The 14,078-nt window shown below is 41.6% G+C and overlaps 1 protein-coding gene across 7 annotated transcripts in view; it reads left to right on the forward strand.

The window, feature by feature from the left end:
- ALG12 (homolog of asparagine-linked glycosylation 12) overlaps positions 1–14,078 on the forward strand; it is a 108,995-nt gene that overhangs the window by 6,551 nt on the left and 88,366 nt on the right. For all 7 annotated transcript variants that reach the window (XR_016080927.1, XR_016080926.1, XR_016080928.1 and 4 more), the window contains exon 6: positions 5,010–5,065. Coding sequence is in view for 3 of the 7 variants with exons in the window: in XM_010247797.2 (XP_010246099.1) it covers positions 5,010–5,065 (56 nt within the window). In the remaining 4 variants the exon portion in view is untranslated. The remainder of the gene's footprint in view (positions 1–5,009; positions 5,066–14,078) is intronic.

Raw genomic sequence — 14,078 nt, forward strand, 5'->3', positions numbered from 1 at the left:
CACTAGATTTTTTTCATGTGGTTGCAAATGGAAGGAGAAGAAAAAAAATTTATTTCCATGCTAGAATTGGAAGGTGGAGCCACCATCACACAACAAGATGACACTACAAAGGCATTAGTGGACCACTTCAAATTAATCTATAGAAGGCTAGTGGTGAGGACATGGATCTTAGAGGGTATGACATGGCCAGTTTTGGAAAGCACATTGACTAGAGAACTAGAAAAAAGGTTTGAGATGGAGGAAGTGAAGGAAGCTATCTTCTCCATGGATAGGTCCAAGGCACTGGGACTTGATGGCTTCACCATGGCCTTTTACCAAGATTGTTGGGTGTGGCTAAAGGAGGATTTAATGAAAGTCTTTGAGGAATTTTATCACAGAGGGATTATCAACAGGGGGTTAATGCTACTTTTATCCAAGGTTCAAAGTATTGATACGTATCGGGAGCTTCCTTATACGCCCCTACAGAGGGTGTATCGGTGTTTTGACTGGTTTAGGGGGTGGGAAGACCTTAAACCGACCCCTCTAAACAGTATTTGAAAAAAAAAACTAAAAAAAAACTACCGATACAACCCAATACGTCTCTATCGGCATATCGGGCGTATTGATGTTTTGAACCTTGCTTTTATTGCTTTGATTCCTAAGAAATCGGGAGCCTGTCACCCCAAGGACTTTAGACCCATTAGCCTAGTGACAAGTCAATACAAAATCATAGCCAAGGTTCTCTTCATCCGCCTAAAAAAGGTTCTCCATCAATTTTCTCATAGTATCAAGGAGCCTTTATTCAAGAGAGACAGATTCAGATCAATTGCTCATTACAAATGAATGTGTAGAGGAGTTCAAGAAGGCTGGAAAGAAAGATATTGTTTGCAAATTGGATCTAGAAAAAACTTACGATCTTATGGACCGGGGTTTCTTGATTGAAGCTTTGAGCAAATGTGGCTTTGGTGCAAGATGGTGCAAGTGGATCAGAGGATGCCTAAAATCTTGCTACTTTTCAGTCTTGGCAAATGGGGTAGTCAAAGATTTTTTTTGTGATGTGAGAGGTGTGAGACAAGGGGATCCACTATCACCTTTTCTATTCACTACTGTTGTGGAGGTGTTTAGAAGATTGATTACAAAAGTGGATGAAATGGGTCTCTTAAGCGGGTGAAGAGTGGGGAGAGATAGGTTGGTGGTATCCCATCTTCAGTTTGTAGAAGACATCATTATATTTTGTGAGGGGGAGGGTGAGGAAGAGGCTAGGAATCTGAGGATGTTATTGAGCTTGTTTGAGAAGTTGATGAATTTGAAGGTTAATCTCAATAAAAGTGTAGTGGCTAGGGTTAATATGGGGTAGGAGGAGATTGAGGTGTGGGCAAGGGAATTAAGGTGTGTGTCTAGTTGACAAATCTGTTGGGAGGTCTTCCATGGTGCAACCAACACTTGTGATATACTTCAGAGTACAGAGAAAGAGACCTGAATGGTGCCTTTCTCCAAAATGGTGTTGCTTGTGCGAATCTAAAGGTGAATCTGCTCATCACATTTTCCTTTCCTGTTTGTTTGCTTGTGGTATATGGGATTGTTTTTTTTCTCTTTAGGTGCATGTGGAATACTCTACACAGATTAGACAGGTTGTTTGATGTTTTTGCTTTCAGTTGGCCAAAAAGGAGGGGAAGACTAATGTGGAGGTGTACAAGGGAAGCAATAATCTGGACTTTATGGGAGGAAATAAATAAACATATCTTCGAGGAAAAGAAAAGGAACAAGGAAGCATTAATTGAAGGGATTATGGCAAAAGTGGCTTTCTGGGTTTAGACATTGGAGTTGTTTTCAGGTTTTTTTGTTGATGACATAATAAGGAGCTAGAGAACAAATTATGGTGGACATGGAAGGAGAAGTGAGAGGTTGGAAGATAGGAAGGAACGGTATTAAGGTGACTCACCTACAGTTTGGTGATGACCTAATAATCTTTTGTGAAGGGGGTGATAGGAGAACAGTAAGGAACCTCAAATCTCTAATGAAGCACTTTGAGAGAGTCTCCAATCTAAGAATAAACATGGATAAGAGTTGCGTGGTGGGTGTGAATATGGATGAGAGGGCTATTGAGTCTGTGGTTGAGTGTCTAGGTTGTCCCATTTTCTCCTGACCCTTACAGTATTTAGGTTACCTCTAGGAGCCAACCCTAAGGAGAGCACCTTTTGGGCCCCGATTTTGGAAAAGTTTGAGAAAAGATTAGCTTCGTGGAAGAGGAACTATATTTCTTTAGGGGGTAGAGTAACATTACTGAGAGCTTCCCTAGCAAATCTGCCGATTTATTACTTCTCTGTTTTCAGGATTCCTGTTAGGGAGGCCAAGAAGTTGGAAAGATTAATGATAAATTTTCTTTGGGAGCCAAGGGAGGAAAAAAAGGGATCATCTAATAAATTGGGGAATAGTTTGTAGGAGGAAAGAGGAGGGTGGGTTGGGTCTAGGGAATTTAGTTTTAAAGAATAAAGCTCTCTTAGGAAAATGGCTGTGGAGGTGGCCCATAGAACGGGAGAGGCTGTGGCATGAGATGATAGATAGTATACATGGCAGTTTGGGAAATGAATGGGATGCTGGGGTATCGCGTCGAGCCATGTTGGCAACTCCTTGGAAAGCAATTCTGAGCATCCTCCCTCAATTCCTCAATTTTATCAGGTATGATGTCAGCTCTGGTACTTCTGTTTTGTTTTGGGAAGACATCTGGGTGGGCAATTCTGCTCTTAAGGACATTTTCCCTTCTCTCTACAAGGATAAAGCAATCTCTCACTTTCCTCCACCTGTTTCTCCATCCTCTCTGAATTGGGACTTTGGGTTTCGTAGGGGCTTGAGGGATCATGAACTCTCTTGTGTTTCAGACCTTTTGTCACTACTTAAAAGTGTTTTTCTGGACCCCCTCAGATTTGATGTGAGACTATGGTCCCCCCATCCAAAAGGTTACTTCACGTGTGCCTCTTTCTTTAAGTCCCTTTGCTCTTCCACAAGATAGTTGGGTTTTCCAACTAAGGAGATCTGGTCTAGACCTTTACCTCCTAAAATTATTATTTTCTGTTGGGAGGTGTTCTATAGGAAAATCAACACTGTAGACTACTTGCAGAAGAGAAGGCCTTCCATGTGTTTATCTCCTAATTGGTGTGTACTTTGCAGGGATAATGGTGGTGATTGCTCCCACTTACTTTTAACCTTTTTTTTTTTTCCTACTGCTATTTGGGGTTGGATCTTTTCCTTGTTTGGGTACAGGTGGAATTTGACTACAGCCGTAGATCAGCTCTTTGACCCTTCCTTCTTTGTGGCCCACAAAAACTGGTAAAACAATGTGGAGGCGCATTAGAGCTGCTGCTTTGTGGACAATTTGGAAGAAAGAAATGCGAGGCTTTTCCAAGAGGAGAGAAATATTCAAACTGTAAAGGTTTGTATTTTGACTAGGGCAATCCACTGGCTGAGATCTTTGGACTCCTTTCACACATTCTCTTTTGATGACATTTGGAGGAATTGGATAGTTGTGGCTAGTAGTAGTACCAGGAAGGACAGGGTACCAGCTATGTGGGTGCTTCCTTCTGAAGGTTGGACAAAGTTGAATTTTGATGGTAGCAGCCAAGGCAACCCAGGTCCCTCAGGGATAGGAGGGGTGCTGAGAGATAAAGACAGCAATATTTTAGCCTTATTCTCAGGCTCCGTGGGTATAGGAGATTCTATTAGAGCTAGCTTCTAGTGGCGGTACAAGGTATTCAGATTGCAGACCAGTTAGGAGTTCAGAATCTGCTGATTGAAGGAGATTCCAAATTTGTTGTGGGTTGGTTAAAAAATCCAGATTCAGTTGTTTGGTGCTACAGGGACCTTCTGAGGAAAGTTAATTGGTTTTCAAGGAACATGACTGCTAATTCTCAGTGGGTGGGTAGAATAGCTAATACCATAGCGGATGGGTTAGCTAAGCAAGGGGCATCAAGGGAACATTTATTCTGGGCAGCTCTGTAAATTTCTGTTTCCTAGTCTGATGTAATACAATGTTGTTGTTTAGGAGAGGTACCGGCTCATGCCTCTCCTTGGGCAGTCTGTATTGTATTATCATATTGTTCTTTTTTGAATAAAATATCACTCATTTATCAGAAAAAAAACTGGAGAACAATTGTAGCCTCAACTTCAGCCAAGAGGAAGGCACTAAAGGTTTGGGACCCCCAGAGTTAGGATCCCTGAAATTAAACTTTGACGGAAGCAGCTTTGGGAATCCGGGTCTGTCTGGAATTGGAGGGGCTTTAAGAAATGAAAGTGGAGTGATTGTGGGCATGTACTCAGGCCCCATTGGATTGTGTGATTCTGTAACAGCAGAACTGAATGCAGAAAACTATGGAGATGGGGGTGAGAAAGCTAATAGTTGAAGGTAACTCCAAAACAGTAATAAGTTGGCTGAAACAGAATGAGAAGATTCCTTGGTTTTTTAGAAACAAAATCAAATAATTCAGGAGGTTCTCAAGGGACATGCAGCTGATAATTCACTGGACTCCTAGGTTGGCAAATGGTCTAGCTGACCAACTAGCAAAGCAAGGGGTAAATAGGGCACTGTGTTTTTGGGCTCAGTTGTAAGACTGAATATTAAATCGTCTTTGTATTTTCTTGGAGGTAGCCGAGGCTGCCTTTGATTTGTACTTTCCTCTTTCTCTAAGTAATAAAATTTGATTTTGATGCTGATAAAAAAAAAAAAAGAAAGTAATGTACAAAGTAAAAGGAATAGAAAAAGAATGGTACAGTAAGAATGAAAAATTACAATTCAGCACTCATTATCTCTCTCTACACCCCATACCCATAACTCTCTGACCCTATTGAAGGTGGGATTCAATCCGAAGTATCTGTCTCTCTTCCAGAACCATCCAAGGACCTTACCAACTCATCCAGTTGTCACCTTTATATGCTTCATTTTGTTGACCATATTTTATTCTGTGTTTATATGCATATATATTTGGTTTTATGAATTTCTTCAAACTCATGTTTTAGATTCTACTGCTTTTGTCCAGTTCGTTTGGTGTTAGGCTGCATTGTCTTGTCAACATTGCACTTTTTACGCAATCAGGTATGGTTTTAATTTTTTTCCTATGTTCACATGTTAATCTTTTTGATTGCTTACTCAAGAATTTATTTAAAACGAGAGAGGATTTCACCCTTATTAGAAGTTTTGGTTTTATCAGATGAAATGCTCTTAATGGTCAGTCTCCACCAATGTCAAGGTTGCGCAGAAAATTTTTATTCTGGGGGAGCGGGAAGAAAATCTGGAAGATTTGTCTTAGTAATTTGTTTTTTCTTTTATAGGGCTTATGTTTTTGTGTTAGCTAGACCTGTGTATTTACCAGTGTTTTTCTTTATCAATAAACTTTTATTTTTATTTTATTATACCGGGGCGGGGGGATGCAACAAACAACTACAAAATACATAGTTTCAAAAGTTTATCCTGGAGCTTATGTTTGAGGTCATAGTTTTTAAGGTACTAAGTCGAGGCTGGGAAACAAAGGAGCACCTTGTTGCCTAGGCGATGAATTTTATTATATAAAAAATTCGGTTGATTTTAGTTTTCTCTATTATTTTATGAATTATTTTTTTTACTCTAGGTGGTGTAACAAGTGGAAGACATTGAAAGTGAATTGACATGAAAAAACCAAACACTAAAACAATATTTCATAGCCTATGAAAAAACTAAGGGATGGATCTTTATTTTGTTAATGTGAGAGGGAGATACCAGGACAATGTATATGTGTGCGTGCGTGTGTGCGTCAAAGAATAGGAAAAAACAAACATATGAAGGAAAATTTGTGTTAAGTCAAAGGGATGAGGGCATTATTTTGAATGCAACAAAGACATAGAGAATATGAAAGAGTGTTAATTGTAAAAGGGAAAAAAATGTAGAGGCAGACTCTTATTCTGGTAACAGTTATAAAGATAGAGAGGATTGATCATAAAGGATTTAAAAGAAACCAAATAACAGGAAAAACCCATTATATGGTTCTCTAAGTTGAAACTTGTTCTTTCTTGATTATCTTTTACACCTCTTTCCTTTATCCATACTATGGTATGGTTTATCTGCACAATACATAAAAGCATTACACCTCCTATATGCAAACACCAAGGTGAGGGGCAAGGTGGTCCCAAGAAATTGATTTATTACTTAGAAATCATCTTGATAACCATGTTTTAGCTATTAGCTTAACACCTATATTTTGTACAGGCCTTTTTTTTTAAAAAAATTATGATCGCTACTAGTCTTTTCTTTTTTTGATCAATAACAAGAAACTTTATTAAAGATATGAAACTATGTGAAGCTTAAGTACAAAGGAGAGGTAAAAAGACTTTACTCCCCATCAAAAAATACAAGGAAAAAAAAATTAGCCCAAAAAATCGAATCCCTATTCACCCCTTGCTTTGCTAACCCATCAGCAAAGGAATTAGCAGTCCTCTTCACCCAGTTGTAATTAACCACCATATCCCTACTCAGCCATTTAAATTTATTCTTCTCATTGTTATAATTCCATAAGCTGCCGTCTCCCCCTTTTAGCCACCTAATCACCACCTCCGAGTCATTTTCAAGGACCAAACATCTGATGTTCAGCTCCCTTGCTCTTTTGATGCCTTCCAGGGCTGTGAGGATCTCAGCCCTAAGAGAGTCTCCTTCCTCAATTGGGCCTGAAAACATTGCAATAATAGCCCCCACCTCATTCCTAAATACTCCCCCAATCCCAGAAGGCCCTGGGTTCCTTAAACAACTGCCATCAAAATTCAGTTTTATGAACCCAGAAAGAGGAGGGGAGCACAAAAGACTACAGCTCCTCTTACAGAGGGTAGAGGAAGTTATCTCCTTCAAATTTCTCACCAAATCAGCCACAAAATAATCTGAGAATAGTTCCATAGTTTTCAACCAATGTGCCACCCTTAACACAATTAGATCTAATAAGTTTCCGATGGTTCTTTCCTTATCTGAAAATATTCGTGAGTTTCTTTCTTCCCATAGAGTCCAACACACTGCAGCCCTGATGCTACTCCACATAGTCTTCCCTCTCTTCTTCGGCCATCTGAAAAAGGAGGGAGAAAACAAGCTTTGGACACTCCCAGGGGGTATCCAAACACACCCAAAAAGGGAAAAGACCCACTCCCAAACTGATTTAGCAACCGAACAAGTAACCATAAGGTGGTAACCAGTTTCCCCATCAGCTTTACAGAGAGTACATCTATTAGGAAGTAGACAAGAGTTGGGTCTCTTCTTCTGAAGTAGGTCATTTGTGTTAATTCTTTCCAGAAAAGTTTCCCAGCAAAAACTACCAACTCGAGGAGGAATGGGTCTACTCCAAATTTCTTTAACCGGGAAAGACAACCCAATGGGATCAGAAGGTTGAGTTAAAGTCTCAAAAAATGAGGCACAAGAGAAAACACTCGAAGAGGAGGGAACACAAAATCTGGTGTCCTCTTTATTGGGATCCAAGAAAACATTTTCAAGGATAGCTAACAAAGACAAAAGGTGGTCCAAGTCTGTATCCCTAATTGCCCTTCTTAGACCTAGGTTCCACCCAAACCCTGAAGGAGAGTCTGAGGGGCTTAAGAGGGAAGAAATGGGTTCATTTTTCAAATCAGAAAGAGCATACAAAGAGGGAAATTGGCCCATCGGAGGTGAGTCCCCGACCCAAAGTTATTCCCAAAATTTTACTTTATTATCGGAGTTAAGACCATACTTGATACAAGGGGAAAAAACTGGAAGCAGATTATGTATGGCTGACCAAGGAGAGGTGACTGTAGTCATTGCCAAGATTCCAGGTTCCCAACCATTGTTTTCCAACCCATGTATGCTAGCCACAATCTTTGTCCACAACTTGTCTCTTTCCAACGGAAATCTCCATAACCATTTCCCCAACAAAGCCCTGTTCCTCTTCCTAACATTCCCAATCCCTAGACCTCCTAGCTTTTTACCTCTAGTTACCACCTCCCAACTCACCCTATGGTCCCGCTTCTCCTCTCCAGGCTTCCACAAGAAATCCCTCATAAGCTTTTTCAAAGTGTTAAAAGACCTTTGTGGGGAGCTTAAACACTGATAGGAAATACACAGGAAGATTAGCTAGGGTTGATCTAATCAAAGTGATTCTCCCCCCCAAGGAAAGATAATTTTTCCTCCAAGAAGCAAGCCTTTTCCCAAATCTCTCCACTACCGGGTTCCAAAAGCTTACCTTCTTAGGGTTATCACCCACGGGGAGGCCTAGGTAAGCCATCGACCAATCTGAGGTTGCACACCCTAACACATCTGCATACTCTCTAAGCTCCCTCTCCTCCAAATTCACACCCGCCAAACTACTCTTATCCAAATTCACCTTGAGATTAGATACCCGCTCAAAGAGTTGTATTGCCAATTTTAGGTTCCAGATCCACTCAATGTCCCCACCTTCGTGAAAAAGGATTGTGTCATCTGCGAACTGTAGATGAGTAAGAGGTATCTCCTCCCTTCCTACTCTCCATCCTTTTATTAAATTCCTTGAATCCGCTTTCTGAATCAATCTCCCAAGTACAACAACAATCAGAGTGAAGAGGAAAGGGGATAGTGGATCGCCTTGTCTTATTCCTTTCAAGGCGGGGAAGAAATCCACTACAGTTCCATTCACCAAGATAGAGTAGTGGCAGCTTCTAATACAACCCCAAATCCACTTACACCAACTGTCTCCAAAGCCAAAACTTTTCAACACCTCCAACAAAAAAGACCAATCAACCATGTCATAAGCCTTCTCCAAGTTCAGTTTACACATCACTCGCTTCTTGGATTTCCTAAAGCTCTCTAGACTCTCATTAGCAATCAAGATTTGATCAGTAATTTGTCTTCCCATCACAAAAGCACCTTGGTTAGGTGCAATTATGGAAGGAAGAACCTTCTTTAATCTTAGAGACAACACTTTTGCGATTATCTTGTACAAACTGTTCACCAAACTAATAGGTTTGAAGTCCCTTGGTTGTGATGCCTCTTTCTTCTTAGGAACCAGAGCAATGAAAGTGGAGTTCAAGCCCGGGTTGATTATTCCCCTTCTGTGGAACTCCTCAAACATTGACCCAATATCTTTCTCCACAATACCCCAACAATCTTGATAAAAAGCCATTGTGAATCCGTCCAGACCTGGAGCTTTTGTTCAATCCATTGAAAATATTGCTTCCTTTATCTCCTCCAATTCAAATCTCCTTTCTAACCACTCTCTGTTTTCTGGACTTAGAGTCGGCCAATCCAAACCCTCCAACCAGATCCTTTCATTTAAAGGTCTTCTACTAGGTGGAAATGACTGTTCCTTCAACTTCCAATTTTGAAATGAAATTCTTCCTTCTACCATTTTCCACCGAGTGAAAGAACCCGGTGTTTCTATCCCCCTCCTTCAACCACTTGCGCCTAGATTTCTGCCTCCAACTTATTTCCTCCTTAATCAAAAGATCCTCCAATTGCTTCCTTAAGCTCCATCTCCTTTCTCAGTCTTCTTCTCCAACAAAACCCCTTCCTTCCTTCATATCCAACTCTTCTATCTGCTCTACCAACACCTGTTTCCTTTTCTCTACTCTCCCAAACTCCAACCTGTTCCACTCCTTTATTTGGGATTTTAAGAACTGAAGCTTTTTATGGAACCTCATTCCTTCCCACTTTACTAGCGGATTATAATGCTGCCACCATTCCTTGACTTTCTCAATGAATCCCGGGTGGATCAACCACATGTTTTCAAACCTAAACGGGGCAGGACCATCGCCTCCCAATTTCTCGTTACACATTACTATAGGCCAGTGGTCTGAGGTAAGCCTCGAAAGCACCCTAGATGCTAAGTTACTCCAATGTTCCTCCCAATCCGTTGAAAAGAGAAACCTGTCCAGCTTAGAGCAAATTGGGCTTGATTGAAGGTTGGACCAGGTGAAGGTATTGTTAAGCATTTGAAGTTCTTTGAGCTCAAACGTATCCACAAACTGATTGAAGCTCCTCATACTTATTGTCACTCTCTGTCTAGGGTTGTTGGTTTCCTCTATGAATCTCACTACATTAAAATCCCCTCCTAGACACCCCGGTCCTTCCCAAAGACCCCTAATATCACTCAACTCTTCCCATAGTTTCTTTCTCTGCCTATAGTCATTGGGGCCATAAACATTCGTTAGTACCCATTCGAAACCATCTTCCACCTGCTTGAACTTCAAAGAAACAAAATGATCACCTATCAACTCCTCCAATCCTATAAGCACATCTTCTTTCCACAAAGTCACAATACCACCTGAGGATCCCCACGATGGAGCTGCCGCCCACTTAATCCCCTTAGCTCTCCAGACACTTCTTGCCCATCTACAGTCAAAATCCATTCTTTTGGATTCTTGAAGTAATACTACATCCGGATTGAACTTCTTAATCACCTCTTTGATTGTTGCTCTCTTTCTAGCACTACCTAGCCCCCTCATATTCCAACTTAGGATTCTCATTATAATTTTACAAGAATCTGCCCTATCACCAAAATCTACTTGGGTCCTTCCCTTCTGTTCCCTCTGGCCCCAAACTTCTTTTCTTGACCTTTCTATCCTCCTCTTTTTGTAGAAATGCTTTTAAATCATTTGGGTTCTTCAGTTTACACCCCAACTTTCCCACAAATTCTGCCACTGAATCTTCCCTACAAATCTCCTTTTTGTCTAGCTTTCCAAGTTCTCCACAACTAACCTTCTCCTCATTCCTTTTCTCTTTCACTCTACTAGGCACTCTTTCTGTCCCATTTATACCCTCCCTTTGCAGTTCATTCCTCTCCACTTCACCCATTATCCTCTCAATTATCCCCCAGATCCTTTTATCCCTGCCATGTATTCCCACTACTGTCTCTCCTCCCCTTGTAATCTCATTGTGGCTTCCTGTCCATGGGCCTTTGACTCCAGGTTGGAAAAGGAATCTGGAACAATGGACACGGAACACTCATCAGTAGAAAAAACTGAATTGACAGGGTTGCCAGAGTTACCTGGTTTCAACTGAGGGTTGTAGGAAAGGGGCAGAGGAGGGTGGATGGTTTTCGAACCCTGTAAAGAACAATTGGAGCTTTCTGTCTCCTCGGGTTGGAGGGAAATATTCCCCGTCACATGGTTTACACAAATGCCTTTTTCTTTACCCGGTTGTCCACCTCTCTGTGATGTACCCTTGTTCAGATCTGGGTTAGCGTGACCAAACACCTTAATGGCTATTTGCAAGGGGCTAAACCTTGGTAAAGGCTTGTCCGAAATTGAGCTTTGGTCTACCCTGTTCAAGTTTACTGGAGTCTCCAAATCTGTCTTCTGTACGCCCATCGGATTTTCAAGAAAGAGCTGCTCTAGATTTAACTCCTCTCTGATCTGTCCTGCCTGGGGACCTCCTGCCGAGCCATCCAAACTTGCAGTCTTCTGAACTCCCCTCTTCATCACTCTCCGTGCTGCAACTTATCCATCCTTTGTCTTCCTCCTCTCTCTCTTCTAATTTACCCCTACAGTAATGCGGGTTTGGGCGATCATCAACACTGGAAATCTGCTCGCCACAGTCCGGATGAATGTTCCAGCTTAGGGGACGCTTTCCTCCACCTGTTCGCGTTTTCTGATAGCCATGAGAATCAAACTGATCAGCCTCCTCTTTTCTGGAAGAAGATAGACGGACATTTCCGTCTACAAACGTTTTGAGCTTGTCCCGCCCCACGTGATGACTTAAGTCGTCACGTGGCCCACTAACGGTGGTGAGTGGACCAAAAATTGGTTTGGCCATTCTAACACCTGGTTCAGAAGTGGTGGCCCTGTTAAGACGCACCGAGTTGCAAACTCTTTTGGCCACATTAGCATAGGAATGGCCACCTAAAGCTCTTGAATTTAATTTAAAAAAATTTGAATTAATTGCTTTTAAAGGAAGGCTTCGAGAGATGGAAAAACCCTGCGACTGTTCATTTCTCCATTTACTCTGTCACGCGCAGCGGGTTGCTTCTCTAATCCTTGGGTGCCACGTGTGCTCCAGCCAACTGCCACACCATCATCCCCTACTTCTGGTCGTCTCTCCCAAAGAGACACCTTAACTTCCGTTGCCAGCCAAACCTTATACCAGGCTCCCTCTGAAAGAATTTCAAGAGCACGAGGCAAGTTCTCAGGCTTCAGCCCTGCAACTCTGATCTCCGCTGCACGCAAACTTCTCAAGTTCAGCTCCAGAAGGACACCCCCTAGGGCTCTAACGATTCTTCCCAAGGTCTGTTCATTCCAGAGATTAAGAGGTAGTCCGGGGAGTTTGATCCAGAAGCTGCAGTCCTTTAGCACAACTTCGTTGCATAACGGAACCCAGTTTTGTATTTGTATCAGTCCTCCATCTACTTGGACTGTATTGAAACTCAGTTTTTCATCACCTATATTGAGGATGGCTTTCTTCTCATCAAAAGGCAGAACTACTGCATTACCTTCTAAGCCCAGTCTTTCAGCAACTGCATCTCAAACTTTCGTCCAATCCCTTACAGCCCTATCAGCCATTAACACCATTCTGTGTTCCTATTTGCCTCTCCCTTCTTCAAGTGCTAACTTTCAGATTCTAAATGAACTTGCTATCATAGTCTCTTGACAGCAGGGACTTTGCTTCTTGCTCTGCTACGGGGTGCCACAGCTTGTTGGAGCATCTTCAACCGTTTTGTTATCCAATCTTTCTACCGCCTTCCTTTCAATTTCTAAGAGAAAGGCCTGTATATTATTGGCGAAAGAAGTCCAGCCTCGACCCCTCAGTCCTTCCGGTATGCATAATACTTGTTTCTTGTTAGTACCAAAGTATTCTGTTACGATGATAAACCATCCTCTCCCATTCCTTCTCAGAACCGTTTCAAACCTTTTCCCACAACACACCACTGCATTTTTCCACCCTTCTTCCTTGATAGTGTTTACTGTTCCATCAACAAAGCCTGTCAGCCAGTAGCAAGCCTCCTCTGGTAATAGTAACGTAGCCCTACTACCTTCCCTGATTTTCAGATAAGCCTTGCCTCTTGTCCCTCCCTGTTCAAACAGGAAGTGTTTAGCTTCAATGCCCAGCTCCAACCTCCACTTCCCCACCGGCCAGTAAGCAGAAGTCATCTGTTACAAGTTGAGGGGCTAGAAGAGCTAGGAGCAGGCCAAAATGGACATAGGTTGAAGTAGCAAGAAATGATTTAGAGGCTTATAATTTAACAATGGATATGGTACTGAACAGAACAGAATGGCGTAGCAGGATTCATATAGCCAAATTCATATGGTTGGGACAAGGCTTAGATGATGATGAGAGAGGGAGAAGGGAAAGGAAACAGGGAAAAGCAATATTAAAGTAGTAAATTCACCTACATGATTTGAAGAGTTCTATCATTCTTAATAATTTCTTGGATGAAAATATGTTGTAGTCGCAGGCTCACAGCATACTACTGTAATAATCACTTGAGAGAAAATAATTGGTCATGAAGAGATTCAATTTTCCTTTATTTTATGCAATTTCTTCTTAAAATATCAATAAGATTGACACTGCAAATGAACTATTAAATTGGTAGGGGAAAGTGAAGAAGTGATGTGCAAGGTGGATACTGAAACAGAACTGTCCTATTATTTCTTGGTGTCTGACACACAGAACAAACCCCTCCAGTTTGTGCCTTTTTCTTGTTTCCTCACCTTTTTGACTGAAATTGACACCTGAAACTCAGTAAGCATCTTAAAGTGTAATCCATCCAGCCTCGGTCTATGATTGCAAGGCTCACTATACAGCTGCTTATAGAAGTTCACAATTGCCTTCTCTATCCCCTTTTCCTATTCCAGCAACTTTCCTTTAACTTGCAGCTTCTTAATGGAGTTCACCCTCCTTGTGTTGGCAATTATGTGAAAGAAAGCTGTATTATTGTCACATGATTTCAACCATAAAGCCCTAGAGTGTTGTCCCCCGTTTCTTCCTGGTGGGTCAAAGAGTCATACTCTTCTTTTTTTCTATTTCCATTATCCTTTCTTTCCTCTTCTCTTCCCTTGGCTTCCCACTTTCCTCCTCAGGTTCAATGTTAGCAATGATTCTTAAACGTTCAGCCCTTCTTTTCTGATCATTTAAGGATTTATCCTGCTGCCAGTTC

The sequence above is a fragment of the Nelumbo nucifera genome, chromosome 1 (assembly GCF_055504915.1).
Source record: "Nelumbo nucifera cultivar China Antique chromosome 1, China Antique-T2T, whole genome shotgun sequence".
NCBI lineage: Eukaryota > Viridiplantae > Streptophyta > Magnoliopsida > Proteales > Nelumbonaceae > Nelumbo > Nelumbo nucifera.